The sequence below is a fragment of the Cyphomyrmex costatus genome, unplaced genomic scaffold (genome assembly GCF_001594065.2).
Source record: "Cyphomyrmex costatus isolate MS0001 unplaced genomic scaffold, Ccosl1.0 scaffold538, whole genome shotgun sequence".
In the NCBI taxonomy this organism is placed as follows: Eukaryota; Metazoa; Arthropoda; class Insecta; order Hymenoptera; family Formicidae; genus Cyphomyrmex; species Cyphomyrmex costatus.
Window position 1 is genome coordinate 167,513 of NW_017279598.1, and position 25,396 is coordinate 192,908.

At 32.1% G+C, this 25,396-nt stretch overlaps 1 protein-coding gene across 3 annotated transcripts; it reads right to left on the bottom strand.

Annotated features, from left to right (window-relative positions):
- Positions 1-25,396, bottom strand: Ndg (Nidogen). 3 transcript variants are annotated; one of them, XM_018546315.1, is made up of 20 exons: positions 25,167-25,396; positions 13,069-13,347; positions 12,512-12,717; positions 12,344-12,435; positions 11,999-12,145; positions 11,128-11,361; positions 9,768-10,296; positions 8,455-8,621; positions 8,000-8,128; positions 7,811-7,909; positions 7,130-7,294; positions 4,649-4,774; positions 3,791-3,913; positions 3,134-3,480; positions 2,375-2,711; positions 1,887-2,115; positions 1,073-1,248; positions 829-937; positions 618-736; positions 1-414 (listed from the first exon to the last, which is right to left on the bottom strand). In XM_018546315.1, exons 1-20 carry the CDS (start codon positions 25,389-25,391, stop codon positions 278-280), a joined length of 3,975 nt encoding a protein of 1,324 aa, XP_018401817.1. In that variant the 5' UTR covers positions 25,392-25,396; the 3' UTR covers positions 1-277. The 3 variants fall into 3 exon arrangements, with proteins under 3 accessions (XP_018401817.1, XP_018401818.1, XP_018401819.1); XM_018546316.1 differs by lacking the exon at positions 3,791-3,913; XM_018546317.1 differs by lacking the exons at positions 3,791-3,913; positions 4,649-4,774.

Below are 25,396 nucleotides of genomic sequence, written 5' to 3' on the forward strand. Positions count from 1 at the left end.
TATTGTTTCCTTCATTTTTATTAAATAAGGTCGAGTCGCAGTACAGCTTGTATCGCGTGTCGCGATTGATAGATACAAAAGTAGATGTTATTTGAGAATATCGGTGACAGCTAATTAATATTACGAATAACATTATAATTTACATTTGGTCTAATGGTTATTGTGATTTTAGCTCCGATGTGAGCGCCAGTGCGAGACTTTCTTATCAGCTACCGTAATATCGAACGCGAGACGGGGCTTTGCGTGTTGTTTTATTTCTACAAGATCGAAGACGGATCTAAGACAGATAACGGGAGTCAGTACAGGGTCCTGTCGCATCATCCGCGCACGCACACGTCCTGCCGCCCTGACCGTCTGGTAGACAAAGTTGATTCTTGTTGCACCTTCCATTGTCATACTGGCACACATTTGTCACTGCAAACAAGTAATTGTGACTTATGGAATTTCTGATGATAGTTTTTGTTTTTTTAGTATCTAACTTTGTTTCTGTAGAGAGAAACCTCATTAATTCAGGTTTCAGCAAAACTTAACTGAGAAGCAGTGTATTTTAAAATTATATATTTCTATAAATATATAATTTTTAGGAATAGAGATCTTTACGGAGATGAAGAATTTACCTCTGGGACATGACTCGGGGACGACCACAATACCATATAGTTTTCCACTTCCACCTGGCGGAACAGACAGTGGTGTGCGTCTTTCGCCATTAGTCTTCATGCCGACTTCGATCTTGTGACTGCAATGGAAGAAGCGTAATATAAAAACTTTTACGTTTTATAGCATTCTCTGGATTGTCTGCGCGCGCAAGCGAATATTTTATTCCCTTACGTTTTCCAGTCGGTCCAGTAGTAATGATTTTGAGAAATTGCCAAGCCAAACGGATAAGTAAGTTCATTTGCTACGACAGTGACTCTCCTGCTGTCTATCTCAATACAACCTTAGAAAAAGAGATTGTTTATTATTAAAGTAGCAAGCTCCATGGTAATGAAACATATCATGCTGTCGGACATTTTCCTCCTAAGATTAATGGATGCTATTTCGACGCGCTCACGTGATTAAAATCTATATTTACTTATCGTGAACGTTCCAGCGTCAGCCCAGCACAGCTCATCCGTCGCCCAATCGATAGTTAATGAATTTGGCAGCTTAACGTAATCACCCTGAAGGAAGATTGCTCGGTCTGTTCCATCTTCATTAGCCCATTCCAGTTTGGGGGAAGCGCGATTCCAGTCAGACCAAAATATTTTTCTGAAATAAAAGTATTTGTTGTAGAATTTAAGAGTATTGCGTAAGATTGCATTAACAATATTAGAATTTAATAATTCAAATAGATGTTTTAATAAGATAGTTACAAAATCAAGATTATATATTGGGATTTTTTTATTATTTTTATTAATCAGCCTAAGATTGCTTAAGAATATATAAATATAAAAGAATAGGTATATACATATATGTATATGCAAATGAGTTGGAAAATTCTTCTATAAATATGCGGTAAAATAACTTGAAATTGAAAGAAACTAACTTTACTTTATTTAGTTATACAAATAGTACGAATGAAAGAATAATTTTGCTAAAAGACTCAAAACATGTAAAATTTTGTTGGATACAGATTTGAAAATAATTTTGCTGAAACATTAAAATAATTATTTAGACAAAATAATTAACGCAATGCTGCAAAAAAATTTTCATGTTCTAGTAATCAGTTTGTGCGTGTGAATTTTCAATAAAATTATTTTCAACAAAATCATTTTCAGATTTGTAGTCAATAAAATTTTAGATCTTTCAGCAAAGTGATTCCTTCCGTGTGTAAAGTTGCAGAAGATCTTGAACATGGAACTGAAAAGTTTTGCAAATAGATTTTCTACGTCCTTATCTAACTTTACCCCCGATATGGATGAACAGCTATTCCCCTCGGATTGACCAGTCCATCGGAAACGAGGACTTTGCGTTTCTTTGTCACTAGACTGGCAACCTCAACGGTCGTCTTGCCTGAGTCAGTCCAGAAGATGTTTCTCGAGACCCAATCGACCGACAGTCCCTCGGGACTGCTAACTTTCGGAATAAATGTCTCTGCTATCGATCCGTTATAAGATAGTTCGACTATCCTGTTGCCTATAAGATAGATTGCGATTTTATCTTATAAAGCTATCCTATTCTTAGACAGTAATTGTTTTTTCAATCCATTGAAAATCAATGAATGTAGTAATATTAAATTAAATTTAAATTTAATTCGTTATAGAGCATGTATCCATTTAAAAATTTTACATTTCTTATTCAATGTAATGTATTGTTTTGCGAAATATTTAATTTTATTACAAAATCTTATGATACTGATGAATTTATCAATAAATTCGTTTGAACATAAATTTACCAGTAATATCGCTGGAATAAGCTTTGCCACCAAGGCAATCAATATCTAGGGCTATCGCCATTTGTGTATAAGCTATGTAGATTGGATTTCCTGGATTGTGTCGTGTGGGCATGAACGGTATTCGATGCGTGGCCATTCCTTGGTTTACCAGCAAAAAATTGGAGTCGTGTCTCGGCCGGCGTTTACAATTTATGCCATCGCCAATATAACCGTCATTACAAATGCAAGAAAACTGATTCTCGCCAGTCGACACGCACTTTGCTTCGGAAGAGCAAATATTCGGATCGTCTCTGCACGAGGATTGCGGCCGACACGTGAAACCATTACCATAGTAACCCTAAAAGCGGTCAAATTGCTGTCATTCATATTTTATTTACCGTAAAATGTAAGAGAGAGAGAGAGAGAGAGAGAGAGAAGGAATTACTGCTGCACATTATATTTTCATATTGTGTAATTGTTTTGAAAAAAATATTTTACTTTTTAATTATACTTTATATTTTACATTTTTATATCCTCTTTTAATTTAAAAAACTTTTAAAAATATCATTATTTTTACTCTCAGATGAGTACGAGCATGTCATATTCTCAAAGCGAACATTTTTAATTTTAATATTTAAACTCGGCCATCTCTCTTTATAATATGTAGTGTACAACGGCACTTACATACGGCATAATGTAGTGCATACGTGTGTATACTGTACATATAGAGCAATAAACTCGATTATCTTATGTGACGACATAACATTCGTCTGTACGTACCGGTTGGCAAATGCACGCGAAATTCGTGGTTGTCTGATTGTATGCACAAACTGCGTTTCGGCCGCAGTTATTCAAAACGTTACAGCCGATATGATCCTCCACACACTGGCGCATACCGTCACCGTGATAGCCACTTATGCAGACGCATTTATTACCACCATCGCTGGACGACACGCATTGTGCGTTCACGTGGCACTGAGAAAGATTCGTCGAGCAATCAGACAGCACGCATTGATCATCCATGTCCATACTGAATCCGGGTTTGCAGGTGCATTCGTAACGCGAGCTCATGGGATGATAAGTGCATTGTTCGTTCTTCTCGCACTCGGAATTGTCGTTGCACTCGTCTAAAATGCAAGGAAGCCAACGGCAAATGTTAATTGATGTGTTTCGCATCATGCGAATTGTAGCGATATATAAAAGGCGAATTCTATTCTGATTTGAAATAATTATTAGTTGAATTGATCGATACTGTAATCGTCAATTTCTCGTTTTACATATGGTAATATGAAATGCAAAGAAGGCAATATGTATGCGCATAATGAAAGAAAAAGAAATCGCGTTGACATTCCAAAGTGCGTCGTGCGACATACGCAATGGTGCGAAAAAGTGAATGAAAGAAAAATTAAAAAAAAAAAGTATAAATAGTGAAAGCACCGATACGACTGCATGTTGTTCCATCGCCCATGTATCCTGGATTGCACACGCATCTTGCCATTGGTTCCTCGTACTGACAGGACGCGTTGAGGTCACAAATATCCACTTCCAAGCAGGATACCTCTGTACGAAGAAGAAGTTATACTCGTTGTATTATCGTACATTAACGTACCTTTATACTGCTTTCACGAGAGACAGATTTAGGCTTTTTCCTTAGGAAAATGGAATTATTAAACACAAGAGTATTGGAAAGCACGATTATGATTCATTGCATAACAAATGGCGATGATATGACTAAAAAAGTTAACGGTCATTTAAGAGAAAAAAACATAGTAGTAGCAATTGTAAAGGTGACTGTACAAGTGTTATATGCAGAATTACACAGTTAAATAAATTATTTTGTAGTTCTTGCAGCTATAAAATATAGTCTATTAATAATCTATAATAGTCTATTAATGTAATTAATATTTTGTATGTATTTTAATTCTACGTATAAAACTTGTACAATTGTCAATTTTTTTTGCGATCAACATATTATTTCTGTAGTTTTTGAATAAATTGTATAGAAGATATCCTGAAATTATTAGATTTTAACATGTCGATATTTCGAAAAATAAAATGTTTAATATTCAATTTTTACGATGATTTATATATATACATATATATATTATATACAAAGCGTGTGCGATTTAACATAATTTCTTGTTTTCCTTACATGCATAAAAATTTATTTTACAAGTTTACATAAAAATATAAGTTTTAAATAATATGTTATCGTGGAAAGTTTAACATGCACTCTCCGATATATCTTATTAATTGTCGCTTATTCTATATTTACAAGACGCATTTTGCACATACCTGTCTTGGTGCATTCCATACCATCTCCCTCGTATCCCGGATTGCAGCGGCATTCGTAATCACCGGTACTCGTCACGTAGATGCACTGGGCGTAGGGATGACACCTGTTCACCACGTTGCAAGATACTGGACACAAGCATGTGCGCGATTATGATACATTGCACTGCAGGCAGCGATGATAGCTGGCTGTCTCGATAGCGAGACCAAAAAATTGAATATAATCATGATTTTATAAGCGTGCACTGATATCATGAACTAGTTATTGACTAATTTATGTTAATTATGTACTTAGATATCTTGAAACCCTTGACAATCAGTTTCTGAGAAATCATATTTATTTTATTTTGTAAAGAATTAATATTCAAGCGTAGCGTGATAAAAGTTTTGAGAAGAAATATTGTTTCAAAAATATAGAAGTTGATGCATTAGTTTATCACTATCAAGATATCTATCTATTTTATGTATAACTTGAAGAATCGCTTCTCGAGTGAAACATTGAAAACATTTTCCAAGCGAGATAAGCATCCGTTTTGAAATCAAATTATTCATTCACAAAGAGTACTGCGAGAAGGAATATTTTTGCATTATTTATAACATAAATATTATCCGTTTAATGAAATGAAAATATTTCAATCACGTTTGCGAAGACAATTTTGTTCCTTCCCAAGTGTATTATACTATAGACACATTCTCAATTTCCTGAGGTAATCTTCCATCTTGCTATTCACTAAAAGGTTGCGTATCACAAGTTTCTGGAAGTGAGTTTAAGGAGTTGTAAGATGGCAAAACTTCAAATACACTTATTTACAGAGAAAACCTCTTCTTACTCGCACTATATGATGAAAAAATCGGGATGTGTAAGTTTGTTTTTACGAATTTACGCAGTTTATAATATGAATATATATATAACATTATATTGTTGATACTGCTGTGAAAACGTTATTTTAGAATTGTGTGAATCTGCAGGTATTTTTATTAATTAGAGTAAAAGCAGTTAGATAAAAGACGAGTCACGCGGTGATGAAATTAAAACAATTGCACAGAAATAGAGCGCCTCGCGCACGTAACGTTATCAACTCGTTAAAGAGAATGATGTATAGAGTAACTTAATGGTCATTAATGAACATAAATAGTTTAAAGCTGAACAGTGAGTGCGTCGTACGCTTAGATCCTGATGGACCCATCGTGTCGTGTCGGTATCCTGGCAGCGGAACGCAAATTCGTTCCAAATGGTCGTAATCGTATCCCAAGGGACATATGCAGACGTCGTCGAAGCATCCAGGGAGCGGATGTGCCGATACTAAAACGCATGATGCATCGACGAACGATGTTCGTCGCAAACTATTAACGATCGTAATCTCGCACGTTATTAAATATTGATCTTTCGTGGGGATTCAAGTTGGTCCTGTTAATTTAAATTATTTGCACGCAGTTATCTGCTGTGTGCTTTATTTGCAAAAATCGTTTTAATTCTCAACTGTATTTCAGTTTTCACTCTTCCAGGAAAATGAAAATCCTCGGAAAAAGTACACCAGACGCGATGCTTTAAAATGTTACTATACTAATACAATATATGCTAATACAACGACTTCAGATTGTCAATGTCTATATATACGTTACATTATTACATGAAGAAAATTCATTGTTTTAATTAAATTTATTTAATTCGTTTTTATTTCTTTCAATGAAGAACGTATTGAAGTCCAACGTTTTTGCGCTATCGCTACGCAAACTTTTACCGAACACCCGTGTCTTCTATTTTCATCTGACTTAAATACATACATTTTCTAAGAAAAAAGAAATAAGGACAATTAAATTAATTTAGTCAAATAAATAATTTCTTTCTCTTATTGTAAAATAAATCTTTTAATACAAATGAGAATTTACCGTTTTTAATTTGTAATGTTAATTTATTGCTTTGTTTCCGTTTTTGATGCTCCCAGTTATGTCATTATAAATTAATTACTTAATGGATGTACGCAATTATATAATTGTATATTAATACACTAGGAAAAATAATTTAGTACCTTCGCAGTGTTAACTGTTTAGTTGAGGCATTTTTTAATAGCAACCAAGCATTTTGTTTTTGCAAAATAATTTCTCTACTTTGTAAATAACAAAAATGTTATTAACTAATAACTAATAAACAATTAAGTTCGTATAAAATTACAGTGAATTGTATCGAATGTTTGATGTCTGCGATTTTTCCGAGGATCTTCAATTTTTAGTGATACAAACATATCTCAACCGAAAGTATTCTATCGATGCTTAATTAATTATTGCTGTGCAATTAAATTACCGGTGCTTAGAAATAATTTCTCTAATGCATGCCATATGCGTAATATGATGCTATATGATGCACATTCGAGTAACGGAGAACAATTACGTTGATCTAATCAGAACACAAAATTTTCACGTTTCACGGAAAATGGTGCAAAAAAGCCATCGTACAATTACAGAATTATTTTTCATGCAACTTACAATCTCGATAATCAATTGTCGTATATTCTCCTTCCTGCCTCACGCACGCACGATTACGGAATTCCCAACCACTCGGACACCAACACACTCCAACCACGCACTGCGGTTGCGGCGGTTCGTCTGTTGTGGTAACATCGGATTCGGAGTAGCACGTGTATCCATCGCCTGTAAATAATCGCATATGTGAATAACAGGTAGAAAACACTTCGCAAATTGCAATATGGTCATATGCGTTTGAAATGACAATCGTTGCGTTCAACGAAGCGGCTGAGTCATATTTCGCGTCCATTCACTTTAATTATTCCATTTTCAGATTGTAACAAAATTTATACATTACTACAGTTGTAAGTTGTAAAGGACGAAAAGATTAAAAGGAAAAATTGTGAATTTTGATATTCTCTATATATGTTGAGGCATCTGAAACATTTTTCAAATCGTCAAAACAAGCAAATTATTCAGGTGGTCTGTTTTAGATGCCTCACTCTGTATATGCAGTAGACAATATAAGTAAGCAATGAATAAATTTTTCTTTCAAAAAATTGTGTGCAATTATAAATGTATGTTTTTTTAAATTTATTCACACGTACGTATATAAATAAATACGTTATATATATATTTGTTTTTTTTTTTTAAATCATCAACGGTAGGTATCAAACAATTTCTTCGAGCTTTTTTACTCACCGACGTAACCAGGCATACAAACGCACACGTGTTTCTTCTTATTCCCATCGGAAATACAGAGTCCGTATGGAGAGCAGTTATCCTCTTCATTACAGGGTGCTGTAAAAGTACAGTTGCTTTATCAGTAAAGGATATGGTCGTTATTGTCGTTAATAACATTTTTCATAAAATATATGAAAGATATTTTACCATGCTGAGACAGAGAACATCCCTGTTCTGCTTCTTCGAAACCAGGCATACAGATGCACGTGGGCACATTTCCAATTATTGCACATTGCTCATAGTTTCCGCAGCGAGTATCTTCACAAGACGGCAATCCTGTATTATGGATGTAATATGATATTAGTTAGATAATGTTTATAAATCAATCACGAAAATTATTAATATAATTGAATATTTAATATGTAATTGTGTTATACATCATTTTCTTAAATTTCTTTAAATTTGAAAATAAACAATGTAAAAGTAGAACTTTAACGTCTGATAACTTAAGCAAGAGTATTATCAGATGTTAAAATGATTTTCGCCACTACCAGCAGTAAGAATTTGATCTAAATTTTAGGATGTTATCGCACTACGGTAACAGTGTTTTAAGATATGAGATTTATTTATATTTATTTTAAAATAAATGTAAGTACACTTACTTTCACAGACACGACCGTCTCCCGTAAATCCAGCTCTACATTGGCACATGTGGCTACCTTCTTGATTAATACATTGAGCGTCTGGAGAGCACATGTGGTTACCGGCTGTGCATTCGTTCACGTCCACGCAAATCGCACTACCGTCCTCTTCGTACAGATACTGATACCTACCCACATATCAAGCAATATATAATAAATATTATTAATATACATATATTCATTTAAAGAATTACTATTTGATGTATTGATAATATAACATATTTTCGAGAACATTTTTACGTTTATAAAAAAAAAATTTTTTGTCGAATGTATAATAGAGGTGCAGTCACGAAATTAATTGTTTGGACAATACGCAATTATTATATCGATGATTTCTTCAAATTGTTGTGTTAGGCACGCATTATATTATTGGCGTAGTTTCACAATTACAATCCAGATATAAATATATCAGAAAGTCAACTCGTTAATTATTTGTAATTAGAATTACTTTCTTTTCAGTAACTGTATCTTAACTTCGCGTCCCTTTTTTCCATTTGTAACTGTAACTAAATTAGTTACATTTTTTGGGGTAACTGAAAATTAATTTAATAATTTAATAATTATTTTATATCAAACTTATAATATTTTTGTCAATATTTAGGCTGGTTAAAATGAAATATTTAATGAGCATAATGATTTCTTGTGATTGGATATTTCTTTATGTAAATATCCGTATTAAGAATTAAGCTAGTAGGACCTTTGTAATACGTAAAAGCGTTTTAATATTACACGACTATCTATCGACAATTATCGGTGTCGATAATTAATGATAGCCAAAGGCAAAGACTATCCTAGGAAAAAAGCAACATGGTTTTCATTGACTGTTGCTACTTGATGATACTGACAGGTAAGTCTCAAGATTGAGCTTCAAGGTGAAAGCATGAAATGTGTTATTCATAGTACAATTTCATTAAAAAATGGTTCAGGCACAACCAAATCTGGAATTTCTGGAAATATTAAAATTTTGCAGAATATATGTAGAACATCCTTGAAATATATAATGATGTACAAATATAATTTTTAATCAATATTTAAATGTTGCTGTAAGTTTGGGATATTCCAGAATACTTTTAGAACACTTATTTTGGATTTTAGAAACCTTTTGTGAATTTAGAAATATTTAGCGTTAGCTAGAAAGTAACAGTAACTTATAATGTCTTCATCATCGATAACTTATATCGGTTTAAGAGAATTACGTTTTAAGAGAAAAAACTGTAACTGTAATTAGTTACTTTTATAAAATAGCTTTAAGTAAAGTTCTTGGATATACCCACCCTGCGTTACACACACATCTAAAACTGTCTCCATCAACTACGCAAGAGCTGTGATCACCACAAGTCTGTCGTCCTTGAATACATGGGTCTTCCTCTTCAAGGGGCGCTATCTTAGTATTGACAGCGAATCGAATGATGCCCTCGGTGCTCTCGTAAGCAGTAACACCCCTGAAAAACTTTAGCCTGGTCGTATCGTCTTCGGGATCAAAGATAGCGTACGGGCACTCCTGATAACTGATTATCTGATCCAACTTGAAGTTGATCTCCCTCTCGTCTCCACCTCCACGCAGAAGTTTACAGGTGCGCTCGCTTTGGGAACGAATCACTCCTGGTTGGGCACGAGTGTAGAGTTCATCGTAGTCACCGTAGTCTACCCTGGTGTCTCTCTCCAGATGCGGTACCGAACCCGTGATTTCTGCTTCCATCTTCAACTGACCGAAGACGTCCAATCCGAGGTAATTGCTGCGTATCGTCACTTTGTCGCCGCTCAACGGGAAGTTCAGTTCCGCCGTGTGGTTGAATAAGCCGCCTACCCGTGAAACACGCTCGTATGAATACCTGTGTAATTGTAAACCTGCTTTCCTTCGGCAACCTTGTTACGACATTCTTTGAATTTTTCAAGTTCATTTTAGTAAGTTAATATTATACAAATTTTGAATCATTTTAGTGCAAGAAAAAGAAATTGTTTTTTGACGTATTTTTTAACACTAAGTTCGAATTTACTGTCAAAAAAATTCCATCAAAATACAGTATGTGAAAAATAAAATTCACACAATTATAATAAGCACTAAGATCCAGCTTCGACCGTAAAATGGCTTTCTTCTTCTAATTTATTACAGTATGTGAAATTACAGTTTGTAAAATACAGGGTGAGCAAACGAAAATTCCAACTGAGCAATCGTGAGCAAACGATGAGCAAACGAATGCATGAAGAAAAAAATCGATTTTTTAATATTGGGGGCCAGCTTCACACAGGTGCTAGGTGACTATTATTGGACTCTGATACATGAAACGATTCAAAATTAAAAAACAAAACTAAATATACTCAATACTTCTGATGTTTTTTTCTAAAATTTCAATAATTCACTACATATATTAGAAAAAAATATCTTTTCTTGTATCTCAAATATTGAAAACATTTCTGATGGAAATATTTTCATAACAAATTCAGACTCAAAGTAAAAAATTATCTTAGAAACAGTCTTCGTTCTTACTCTCTTGCACAAAATCTTATAAACTATTAATTTATCTAAGGAAATACAGGATAAAAATGTGAAATAAAATAAATGAGGGTTTGCGCTAAATGTTATGTTTGGACAAAGGTTTCAGTACTTCATATAAATATCTGTATGCTTCTTGCCTGTAAGTTCGTATCCGTTTTCAGTATCACTAACAGGTTTTGCGAATAACCAGGCAATGACGCCACCCAAATTGCCTAAAAGTTGGAAACTAGCGCCGATTTCTTCAGGTACTCTTGATAAGGCTGTGTATGTTCGTCCATCTTTAGTTTGTACGTAGCATTGAAGATCTCTCGATGGGAATTCGACGCCATTCATCGTGCCAGATATTCGGCCAATAACCCGAAGAGGCACGTCTAAAAATTAAATCTTTTGAATAAAAACTCATAATATCTTTATATTTTTATTGTAATTGCCAGAATCTTTTTCGTCAAATTGTTATAATTGCTATGCTGCTAGTTTGCCTGACTATTTTTTTGTATACGCAAAATATTCTTTTCTTTGAGTGCTGTTTGTTCAAATTTTTACATAACTATTTAATTGACGATAAAATAATCTGGAAAGAAATATAATTTTAATTACATTTCTTAAGAAATTATCGCATTTTTCTTTATGGAAAAAAATTATTGGAAGAGACACTGCCAACGAAACAATCATCAAAGAATAGCGCGGCCCATTTCACGGTATTGCCGTCTTTATGATGTTACCGTGGAAGTCGTAAGAAACTAAGAACCAGTCTCGTAAACTATGAATAGACCAGAGAGCGCGAGTAAACGCAGCTACTTACTGCGTTACATCTATTTGCCCTACGACGACTTCTGCGTACCTTTGTCCGCGTTAGGTGAAGCGTCGTAGAGAGAGGAAACGTTGAAAGATCTCTTCTTTATCCTGTTTCAAGAACACTTCAAAGGCCGCGTTTGCATGCCATTAGCTCGAGCTTATCTCGCTACGAGCACATGAGATTTCGACAAACACTGTTGATAAATAACTTACCGTTTGGCTGGCAGGATTTCCCGTTGCCAAAATAGCCCTGCTTGCAGTCGCAACAGAATCCGATCTCGTAATCAATGCAGGTCGCTTTGCTGTGGCAAGTGGTGGCGCCGGTCCTACAGCTGGCCGCTTGATGCATAGTCATCGTGTCTAACAAGGTATATTGCTTAATTCGATCAACGTCATAAAGATAACATCTAGGATAACAATCGGTTTTGCAATTTCAGAATCTTGCAAGGGAACACAATTTATAACAATATCACGCTCATAAAAGATCCTTTTAATAAATCTATTTTTATATAGCTTATTATTAAATTTTATTTTGTATGTATATTATGTACTCGTTACCTTCGATATTATCGGGAGTCTTTATATTTTCACCTTCATCAATGGGACCAACTTGAAACAACCACTGGCCAGGCCTATTTACATTCGACCACCTGAAAACAATTACAAAAGCCCATGAATACGTCGCACGTGAATACAGCCGGCGCCTTCGCTCTCCCCATTACTCACTTGTCGACATTCTGAATTTGGTCTGTGCCCGAGCCCCTCAGGGTATACATTTTGCCCTCGCTCATGAATCCTGCCTGTGCCTTGGCATCTGGGAGACCGTTGGGATGCGATTCACCCTGAATCCACTGTATACCATTTTCCGGGTACAGTAGTTCAACAAAGGAATGCGTACCGTTGGATGATATAGCGACTTGATAAGTATTCACCTGAAAGACGATTCGATGAGCGTTATACATGTTTTCAGAAAAACGTATTATATATTCACCTGTTTATTTTCCCTGAGTGGAACATTTAGTTTAAACGCAATTTTAAATGGTATATAAACACATATATTGTTAATCTTTTTTTATATTTATAATTGTATGTCTGCTATACTTTTGGCACTCAGAATTTTCTCATTTATTTTCTGTTGAACACCTTACTATATTATTTATCTCGTTTCTAAGTACAAAAATTGTTTAGGATTTCAAGCAACGCGAACAAACTTTAAATAAATTGAAGGTTCGTATAAAAAAATAAGCATATAATATTTGACAATCGTAAAAATAGCAACTTGCCTTATCATTTCGCTCATTGTAATACCCAACGTCCATCCAAGTGGCCAAAAAGACGTGCGTAGGCACAAAGTTATTGGCATCCTTAAAGGCACTTCGAACTAATCCCCCTGCTCTGGCGAGAACGTCAGGAGAATCGGTTTCGCTCCAATAAATCGTTCCGGAAGCTCTCGTATCGACATGCGTATAAAGAGGGGATACGACTGGATCATCAAGAGGGAATGCAATATTAAAAAACCTTTGCATGGCCCTAGCAAATGAAAGAACACCATTTCCATTTATCTGAAATTGAGAAAACCAATTTTCTAGCTTCAATAATTTTAGCTAATTTGTGTTGCAAATGTCTTCGGTTATAACTTTGTATTTGATAAAAGTTTGAAAATATATGTATTGCATAATACTGATCATATAAGCTTTCAAAGTTACTGTTTATTTATGCGTAATGAAATGCTCAGATCCTATTTATAGCGATTTAAACTTTAAAACATTGAACATTGAAATAGAACAAGGAACTAAATCGACAGTTTACTTTATTTATTTTAGTTTGCTAATTAAACAGCATTTAATTTTATCAAAAATTGTGTCATATATTTGAGGCTTATTAGAATTTATCAAATGTTTATCATATTATTTGACTATTAATATTTCAGTGCTTCAACTTCTATTAATTAATTGATGCTTGGCAATTGTTTCATTTTATATTATTTAATAATAATGAAAGATTATATTATTTAATAATAGAGGAGAAGATATTATGGTCTTCCATTTATATTATATAATAACTTTGTTAATAATTAATATCTATTTAAATTTAAAACTTAACGGTTGCATTTGTCAAAGCGTTATTTAATCGATTCCATAAATTCAAAATTATAAAATATTTATTACTTAGAACATTACTTATAAATATATGCCGATACTTGTAAAAATATATTATTATTACTTTTAAATGTATCACTACTTTAGTATATTTTTAAAAAGTATATATTTACATCTCATAATATCTACTAACAAAATGCAGTTTATTTCTTTGTAATGTAAACTTTGATCGTGGAGTGCATTGATCCAATAGTATTAAGATCTCCCAATATTCCGTCGCCGAAGACGCGCTTGTCTATTGGAACGTGACAGTAAATCAAATTCCGTTCAGTAAAGCGCGTAATGTGGAAGGCCGGACGCGTCAGCGGGTCAGCAGGTAAATCGTCGGCACGTGCTGCCAGTGAAATCCGACAATGACGTTGTTAGGAGGGGGACCTGCCCCACGTCGCCAGTCTCCGCGAGTCTCGCAATAGACACGCATGCACGTTAATGAGCGAGCGCCTGTCGTCGTGAAGTCATTCACCCAACAAACGCGCGCTCGTCATAACGCCGCCGGCGCGAGGACGGTGTCGCGTTCGCGTGAACCCGTGAAGGAATCGCAATAATTTCGGTGAGAATGCCCTGTAATGCGGTCAGCGGTGAGAGCGATGTCTACAAGATATTAATGATTATTTTAAGAAATTATTATATAAGCAAATTCGGAACGAGATGTCAATAACTTTGACGATTAATACATTTTACGAGAATATCATAATACTATATGAGTAATGAATTTTTTGATCATTAATTCTGATAATGATTCAAAAAATTTTCTTTGAAGTAATGTACACCTTTTTTTTGTAAATGAAGCCTAATCTTAGTCTTAATATTATAGCTTAGTAAATTATATTCTTGAAAATACCGAAATAATTGTAACGTATAAATTAAAGGAATGGTTTCACTGCAATATGAAAAAATTAAATTACAAACAAATCTGAAAATAATATTGTTGAATGAAAATAATTATATTTGCTCATCGTACTTAAGCATCCTACATAATTATTTTATTGGACTAACAAAATTATATTTAAATCTGTATCTCTCTCTCTCTCTCTCTCTCTAGTTAAATTGTTAGATGCTTCACAGAAAACTGTTCTTTTATTATCAATAAGTACATTAATTGTTTATAAGATATTTTTCATTATAAAAGTTATTTTTATATTACAATATATTCTTAATTTTCAAGAAAAGTAATTATACAAATATAGAAGAAAATATAATAGAATTTCAATTATTTGTTATTATTTTTAAGTATATTATTTAAAGTGGAAAGGAGCAACCAAGAATCGTGTCATCAGCTGGGGTAGACTTATTTCGTCAATTGGCTAAAATGAAGTGCGCTAAACGCGTGCGCACACACGTTTGATGAGATGTTTTGATGTGCTCTTCAAGCCGCAGCTGTTCCTACGTAAAAGAACTCTTCGTCTCATTAAGGAGACAAAATTAAAACTTCTCAAAAGAACGGTGCAACCGCTTGAAATACTACACTGGGAAAAAGTGATTGATGTAGTTCTCACACTGTTTACTTTTATAGCGACTCAATGTTACCTAATGTTGAATTTAAGAAAGCAATATATTATGCTACCATTCTTAAGATTTATAAAGATCTAAAATTATATCGTGTTAAAATTGTATCTTAATTATATACTATTAATTTCGTGACTTTTTGTAAGACAGGCTATTAATTTATTAAAAATGACTTTAAATTTATGAACAATGAAATGTTTTAAAAACAAAATATATCTCTAAAACAGAAATATGGAAGTTATATATTTATTTTTTCATAACTGATACATCAAACATGAATGTCGATACTTTTTCGATTTGGAATGTGGAGATGCGTAATTTGCTTCCACATTCCTTCATCGATGTTCTTTCTTATGCGCCACTCAAAGTCCAAGCTGGAACATCCGATGACCTATATTGTTTTCACGTGAGGTTAATATTATGGGCGCCGCATCAAATTTAACGCTCATCGTTAACGAGCGACCCGGTTCAAGTGAATTGACACGAATTAGGGCGACAAAGTAATAATCTCTATTGTGACACTATTCTAGCATTAGACTTATTTTATAATTTTATCGAATAGATGAGGTATTCAACTAATTTCATATCGAAAATATAAACTGGACTTTTCATATAATTTTTTTAAGAAACTAAGTTGTATTTATTAATCTAGAAAGTTTAAAATATTAAAAAATAAGGTAATTTAAAATATTACATTTATTATTATTAAAAATATATTTAAGAAAACATTAAAATGAATTTAAATTTTTTTTTAATTTCTGTGTGATATAAAATTTATTATAAATTATTATAAAAAATATTTTTTGTATCAAAATATAAAATGTATCGGAAAATATTAATTTAATAATTGCAATTTAGCTCAAACAAGCAAAAATCTTCCAACTTTCGATACCTAATCGATATTATTCGTCCCGTTATGAGAGTTTATGGGCTGAATCAGTATCGGTCATTGAGACATCCGATAATCGATGCTTGGAAATGTCAAGCCAGTATTGATAGTCTTGCCGAAGCTCGTTTACGTTCTTGGACGTTTTGACATTCGCGTAAGTCAGCTAGTGGGAAAGTTCGACGCGCTATCACTGTCGAGGCTATCGTGGTCATAGGTCAGAATCGAGCCAATGACACACACATACACACATGTAATCGCGGTGGAACGGTGAAAATAGATAGTACCGCCTGGAAGTAATAGAAGGAAACCATGCTAACTGCCAACTCTCTTCCTGATATCATCGATAACGATTCCAACGCTTGACAAACCAAGCACAGTATTGGAAATAATTTGAGATCGACTATTGTTTCGACCAATATTTCAATATTCGAGGAAACTTTTGAGAGAAATTATTCGACGATAGTTTTATCTCTGTCAAAAATTATTTTGCAGTCAATTCTAGAATATGCGCATACAAATTTATGTAATTTGTATGCGCAAGAATAAAAAAATCTTTAGCTAATAAATAAAAACTAAGTTAGATTTAAAAATTAAAATATTAATTAATTAATGACTATAATAACTTTTATAATAATAACTTTAATGATTCATGTTTACAATCAATTTTTAATCTTTGAGCTAATGATTATAATTTTTTAAGATTATTTATTTAATTGTTTTTATTTTTGCAGTATTTAACTCTCAATTATGCCTAATTTCTAAAGCGTCTTGTTTGAAATATAGAGTGCAAATGAATCTTTGAAACGACAATTAAAAAAGGAAAAATAGTCATAATGCATACATTTATTATTATATTGTTAATCATAAAATAATATAATTTTAATATCTAGATTATTTTACGGAGAGAGAGAGAGAGAGAGAGAGAGAGAGAGAGAACAAAAAAACATAAATGTTATTTCCTTATATATATTTTAGAACTTTGTCAAAGAATATATTATTAAAAAATTAAAATTGTAGATTTATTATAAATTCAATATTACAATCTTATATATTATTCACAAAAAGTATGTTACAATGATTAGTTACAATAGATTGTTTAATAATTTATAATAAAATAATATTTTTATTATTTGTAATTCGTTTCTTACCAATCTGTAACGAAATTTTACCGTATATCACAACAATATGTAAGCGGTATCGAAATGTTCATGCGGTAGAAACAATTACGTCGAATTCTTATGATAATCGTGGTATTAGTATACTCGATGTATGTGCAATCATCATAACGTGGTGGCAGTCGCGAGTCAATGAGATGACGACAGGAGAGACGGCGGTTTCGGTAACGCATGCCGCACGCGCTAACGCAATCGCGCAATCGGCCACAATCATTTTGATGACTGTGAATCGTCGACGATAACCGACGAAATGGAGATGATTGTCGTGTAGGAAGGTCCTCTAAGTAGATCATCGTATCTTCGCATTTGCGGATACGTCGCGATATACATCTGTGTCAATCGCGATTTGTCACTGACCTAAGCCCGCATAATGGTATGAGAATTGACCGAGGAAGCATTTGTTGGAATGTCAATTTTGAGTTACATAATATGCAATTCCTTTTCAACATTTATAAATATAACTATAAGTTTCAATAATTTTAACTAAATACAATATTGTGATGATATCAGTTACGAAATATTACTAATTTTCACTAAAAGCAATTATTATTGTTTTAATTATTATTATTTTGTAAAATAAACACAATTTTCAAAAAGCTCTTGTTGTTTATTTTTAATTGTTTTTTTTTATATTGTCTAAATCTCTATTTGTAAAAGATTGCATGTATAATATATGTATGAGGCAAACAGATTCATTACATAAAATAACAATGGAAATAATTTCTTTTTAAAGAGCTCTTTCTTCTTTTTAATTTGTAAGAGAAAAATACTTACAATTAGTATTTTTATATGTACAAAAATGTATAGTAAAGCATCGACTAATATTTATGTTAATTTTTAATTATTAGAAATACTCAAACTTCAAAAATGTTTTGAACTCTTATGTAATTTCTCTTCTACAGGAAGTGAAATTTCTGTCGATTAGTTTATTGTCATCCGCCTCTGCATTCATATGCGAAAGTCTTCGCATGGTCGAGTTCCACTTATTTAGTTTTACATTGCATACTCGCCTTCTTCAACATTTTCAACAAATCACATAACACGCCTACGATAATATTTATCTGACTAACAAACCGAATGCGGTGAAAGAGGAAAGCGAGCAAAAATTAAAAAATATATATACAAGAAAAAGTGTAACACCAATTCTTTTTCTTAAAATAGCGAACAGTGAATTTCCATCGCTGATGGATGATTTCAAGGTTACGACGAGATATGTCGTAATCGGAAGTTCAGAAAAGAAACTCTATGAGACGGAAGAAGCTGTAATGAAATTAATTGAGAATTCCGTGTCGAGACTAATTGAACTTCATCGGCGATGACGAAGTCAACGACAGAAGGAATGATTTAGAAGAATCACGAGCGGAATTTCGCAATTCCTCCCACTAAGTCTTCGTTTAAATAATGTGGGAAAACGCCAAGGCTAATTGCATAGCACCATAAGTTGGCTGTCATATCACTCCCTATCTTGATGTGAATGTTTAATTAAGCGCAGGAAAAGATACAGTCTTCCATTGAATTTTACATTAATGCACAAAGGTAAAGAATGCCGTAAGATGTATTTTTAGTGTGTTATTTTTACGGAGAATCAAGCAGTGTTATTTTTGCGAGACGTGTTCTTTTATAACGAAACATGCGGTTTCGTGTATGCAGAAAACGCATTAATTTATATTTTCTTCATGCAACTTAACTAATGTGAAAAATTGTCAAGATTAACTTTATCAAGATTGTCGCGAATATTTACATAACCGTGGTCTCGCGATGTTAATGCGACTTAATTCTGTAATCAACACTGCACATAAATGTACATGTCCCACCACATTTACTTACATTATAGTAAAATAAATAAGAGATTGTAGTGTTAATATTTATCTATTTTTCTTGTTTCTGTTAATATCAGATATTAACTATATATAAATGTAATTATATATATATATATGCATATAAATATTTTAATATATATATTATATATGAAATAATTCAATTTTAGATTAAAAACTACGTGAACGGAAAGTCTCAGCTAATACAATATATGCGAATATATCCTTGATGATAAATACATATAAATTTATAGGTATATTATTGTTATAATGCGTTTTTTGAATTAAGTAATCTATACACAATAAACATAATTTTATTATAGCAATTTTATTATACGAATTCCTTTAAAATAAATATATATTTATGAAAAAACATAAGTAATATTTAAATAAGGCATAAATTAAAAATTTTAGTTAAAACTTATTTTTATACATATATTATACTTATTTATGTGTGTTTGCAACTTTTATTTTTACATTGAAAAAAAACAAAAAGAATAAGAACTGTAAATCTTTCGAATTCATAGAGAGCTTTGTATTCTGCTCGGTCTTTACCACGCAAAAGACGAAGTCTGTAGCTATGCAATGCCATACTACGCATTTGATGCACGCGTGTTGCACGAGCATATAGGAGAATACACGATTACCGTGCGCGTATTATTCCAATACCTGCAAAATCGAATCTCCCATTCTAGGCTCTTAATCCGCCTAGTCTCTCACAATTATTCGTCATTATACTTTAAGCCCATCCGGCTGACTGGCCGGCCGAGTTTCTGCGTGTGATTTGACTCGACGCGCATCCCTAAGCGAAGCGCATATACGCACGTCATCAATAACGCCACGATGATTCCGGACGCTTGAATTATTGACGAACCTCGATGAATGGAACGGATCACGGCGGATCATGGTTTCAATACGGCATTTTGGTAACGGTGGCTGCGAAAGTCACACCAATTTGAAAATGAATTTCGGTGTCGGTATTTTGGTGGCTTGTATCGTGTGTAGCTTTGCTTAAAAATATAGGGCATTATAAAATTGCGCAAGACAATTTTATATGCGTAAAAAATGTTTGAAATAAAAATTATATTTACAAAAAATAAGGATTAACAATTTTTTTAATTATAATTATTAAGTGTTTTTATAAAATCATTCAATTTTTATTTCATTTTTTTTCTTATCGTTTTGGCTATATTTTCAAAAGAAAAGACCGATTTTTTTTTTTTTTAAGGAATATTCGTCTCTTCAATATGTGTGATTATATAATAAAAAAAAACAACATATTAAAAGCTTATTAAAATTGGACGGAAACAGTCCTTTCACATGTAAGGGACCATTGATTTTATTTACAAAGTATTTATTTAATAAAAGTTATAGTTAAATTAAATTAATATATCTTGAACTAAATAAATATATGTTTACATTTAATATATACATATTTGCTTATAATTATTAAAACAAATAAGAGATACACAAGCCAAATAAAGCCGACTTTCAGATTTATGACTTAAAAACACGTTTTATGCCTAGAGTATACATATGCTTCAAACATGTGCAATAGAAAGTAGATAAAAAGGGGCTAGGGAATTAGAATAAGTATCAACACATTTGTTAATAGAACCAAAACTTGTGATGAAAGCGTGTATGAGCTATTTTCATATAATAATTCGCTGCAAAGTTTACTAAGCATACATTATTTTATAGTCTAGTGTAATATATATTATAATATTATTCAACTTTCATTCTCATGAAAAAGTAACAAATTAATTAATTTTTTGCAAGTAGATTTTGCAGTATATTTTTCAGAAACAGTGAACTTTTATGTTAAATAAATAAGGCCTATTTATGTGATTATTGTTATGGCCATTGTTATTTGTTTGTTATATGCTTACGTCACATAATAACAAACGAGTAGATAAATTTCAATGCTGCTAACTTTTAAGAAACTGAAATTGTATTCAAATTGCTAGAAATTTCCTAAAATTAATTACAGATCAAAATAAAGATAATTGTGATATTTTTAAAAGTAAAATAAATGCTAAAGGATTTCGTTTTTATATATTATATATGATGAATAAACATTTTAAAACTAATTTAGATAGATAGACTTTCATTTTTTATCTCTCTCTTATTTTTAATTTATATTTTATTTAGGCTTTATTATATTCATGTATAATAAAGCTCGATGTCAGAGTCCAAAAAAAATTTTTTGTTTATTTACAAATATTCCATATAGAAGATATATTTTATTTTTGTAAATAAAATAAAAATTTGATTTTCACTTAATTTATTTCAATGTTTCCATAAGTGGATAAATAGATTTAAAAAAGTAAAATAAATTAGATGGGCTTTATTCGGCTCAGATATTTTATTTATTAAGATTTAGTTCTTTTTTTCATTGTATTAATACAATTTAAGTGTTTAACAATATATGATCATATTTTTTAATATTTACATATTTTATGTAATCTTTCAGTATCTACCTATAGATTAATCAGAATTTGCTAAAGATACTCCACGCTATTAATTAAAACTATAGTTTCAGTAAAGGGGAACTATTTGAGAAAATGTTAATAATACGAATTTGCTCCCTGTGGAGGCGTAATGCATAAACACTTCCACGTATGAGCTCATGCACCTTGATTCGCAATAAATCATTTTGGAGAGATGAATCCTTCGCATTAATTTGCTCACGACCAGTCGGACATAATTAACGTTCATTCATGCCGTCACCTCTGTAGTAATACGATAATTCGCAGAAAAATGAAATCATGCAGTGTCCTGCGGATTTTTCTAATCATCAGCGATTTCTATGTCTAATCGTTGTATCGATATTTGTGTAATGAGTCAAGTGTGTACTGAACTCAAATATTATTATTGTAGATAATAAGCTAAAAACAGCCAAAATTGTTTCTCTATAATTTTTTATGACTTTGGACTCGTTATAAAAATAGCTGGAAAAAAAGAGAAAGAAAAGCTATTTTTTGACATATATTTGCCAGTTGAGTGACCGGTTTAATTCACTTATTTACAAAATGTAAGTGTATAAAAAAATTTAATTGCGAATAAATATATAATTTAAAATTTCTAAGTTATAAATATGCTTTGTATATATAATATGTATAAATATATAATAATAAATATTTCTATAGTTTTATAAAACTTTATTCAAAATACTTCTTATATATTTTAAGATTTTTCAACGATATTCTTTCAAGCGTCATATAAAAATTTCATAATTTTTTTAATGTGCAAAATACTATTTAAACGAATTATTTAAAAGAACTAAGTATACATATACATACATCTATTATTTTTTGAATTTCTTTGTAACATATTTGAAGATAATTAAAAGCACAGAGAGATGATTGCAGTCATGCTGTTGTGTTCCTACAACACGCATTTCCTCGAGATACGTTTTCGTTTACGGTCGAACTTTTGGCATGTAAACACTACCGGCATCTTATCGTGCGGCTCAGACTCTGGATGCGTGTTGCATCGTCTTCCGGTTCGCGCCGCTCTAGCTTGTTCATTCATACGAATTAACGGACCCTCGTAAATTGTACGCGATGAGCAGCGCGGCGCGTCCGCCGCAATTAAGCGCGATTGTGCCGCCCGGAGAGTCGTTCGTTCGTCATCGCGAGCGCAATGAATTCGTGTCATGCCAGAAGATGTCGGCCGGATTAGACCGCGAGCCGAATTGAGAGAATGACCGAATGCGCGCACGGCTTCGTCGTCGTCTACCGCGCGACAAATTGATATTAACCGAGGAATTGCACGTCGCCGCCTAGCCGCTCGTCTCGCCGTCTCGGAACTTTTTCTAGACCGGACCATAAATTGAAGTTCGTCACACGCGGTGACTGCGCTAAGTTTCCTAATCTGTAACATGTCTCAACAAATTTTATAACTTTTTGTCATTATGCGAAGAAACAGGGTAGACTTACGACAGAGTACGTCACATCGTTATCGCTCATATTAACAAAGTTGATGAATTGGATACATTTTTTTCTCGGCTCAAATTTGTCCTATATAATAATCAAGAAATTTCTTATTATTGAAACTTATAAAGATAAGATAACTAGGTGTAATCCGGTGACAAAATTTTACTTTCCAGTTTTAACTGCAGTATAGTTTCATAATCCATTTTAATTTAAAGTTACAAATTGAATTATTTAAAAACATTATTGCAAGTACAATTTTGACTAATGTCTTTGTTAAAAAAAAAGAACGTAGTATTTGTGTATACCGTATTTAACTAAAAATGTATTTAAATATAGACTCGATATAAATTCAGTTAATGAAAAATATAGTTTAAAAAATATTTTAGAACATTGATTAAAAATTGAATAATAAAATATTCTATTACATATCAAAGAAGCAATGGTAACCCAATCCTTTGAGTTAAAAACATTTTGTTATTTTTAACTTCTATCAAAACAAATCTATTTCTATGTTAGTTTAAAGTGGAAACATTAACATATATGTATATATACGAGCTTAGTAAATGATAAACTAAATTGAAATCAAATTTAATACATTTTCTTGAGTTAAATCATTTAACTCCATTGCATTTGATAACGACATATTGAGTAGAAGCAATAACGACTTAGAGAAATGATTACAACTAAATTAGATATAATTTGAGATTATAAATTTGACAGTATTTTAGCGTGTTTGTTCGTCATAATTATGATATACTTAATAATTATAGGAAAATATTTTCTCATTAAATCATGTTTTGATGAAGTTACTTGAGATGAATACTATTCTATATTATGTATATGCAATTCCGTTTAATATTAAAAAATTGTAATTGTATACTGATGCATCAAATTTTTATCAGTTGTACCTATTTTATGTTTTAGGAGCAATTTTATTAAATATGTATGGCGCGGAAACTAATATAAAATAAGAATAAAATGTATTTATATACGATATTGAGATAAAATTTAGTTGACTATCACATTACATCACACTGACAACATCTAGTATCAACAACATAGTGGTAAATATCTCAATAATTGTAAAAATATTACGAGAAGACAGACTTGCAATGGGTTATCAAGAATATTTGCGGATTTTTTTCAGATTCGTGTTTTTCGCAGACGATCGGTTTACAAGTGTAAATACAAAAATAACGGATTCGCGTCTAATAATAACTTTTCAAAGCATCCACAGTCGCAAATAATAAAAAAAAAAAACAAATAGCAGAATTTTTCTGGAAACTGTTGAGTTTTCATCTAAATTATAACAATTTATAAATATTTTCTTTTCATTTCGGATTTTGTCTTTAAAAATTTTTAATTATATTTAAATTATAAATAATTTTAAGTTATTGATAAGACGAAATGCAATCATAAAAAGATTATGACATTACAACGTAATTTTTTAATTAAAAACGGTATTTACATAATTATGATATAATGATGATGAGAAAGAACTTTCTTCTCAAGTCGTGTTTTAATACGTTCTTTAAATGAAAATTATTCTACATTAGATATAACAATTTCATTTGATGTGTACGTGATAACATGCCATGTTTTTAAATTATTTATGTATATACTTTTGCACATTTTGGTTAAGATTAGATAAAACAAAAATTAAAATTAATTATATACTTATCTCAATATAAACTGTAATTATAATTTTAAAATTTTTATTCATTAACAGAATATATGATCTGTGCATCGATAAAAATTTAGTTAAATATAGACTTGATATAAATCTGAATTTAATAAGAGAAGTATACTTTGCAGTTCAAAAATAATTGTTTCAACTATCTTAATGTTTAACACGAATATCCGATACTCTGAGAACAAATTCACTATTAATACTCACAAATATCGAGTTGTAGATTTTGTCGTAAAAAACAATAGGCGTTTTAAGGATAGCCTCGGCGGATATCAGCATTCCATTCTTATCGGTTTCGAGGGTGTTGAAATCCGGGCCCGTGTACTGATACAGATCCCTTTTGGATAAAGCTAGGGTGAAGGGCGCGATTAGGGCCAGCACGAGGGCCAGCGAGCCTAGCAGAACGCTCCAGCGTGTTGCGCCGCGAGCCATTCTCT

Excerpts from the sequence above, each read along its gene's own strand:
- Ndg (XM_018546315.1), bottom strand. The coding sequence starts at position 25,391 with ATGGCTCGCGGCGCAACACGCTGGAGCGTTCTGCTAGGCTCGCTGGCC. Across the intron at positions 12,146-12,343 it reads GACTCCCGATAATATCGAAG|ACACGATGACTATGCATCAA; the intron begins GTAACGAGTACA and ends ATACCTTGTTAG. Across the intron at positions 8,129-8,454 it reads AGACGGTCGTGTCTGTGAAA|GATTGCCGTCTTGTGAAGAT; the intron begins GTAAGTGTACTT and ends TCCATAATACAG.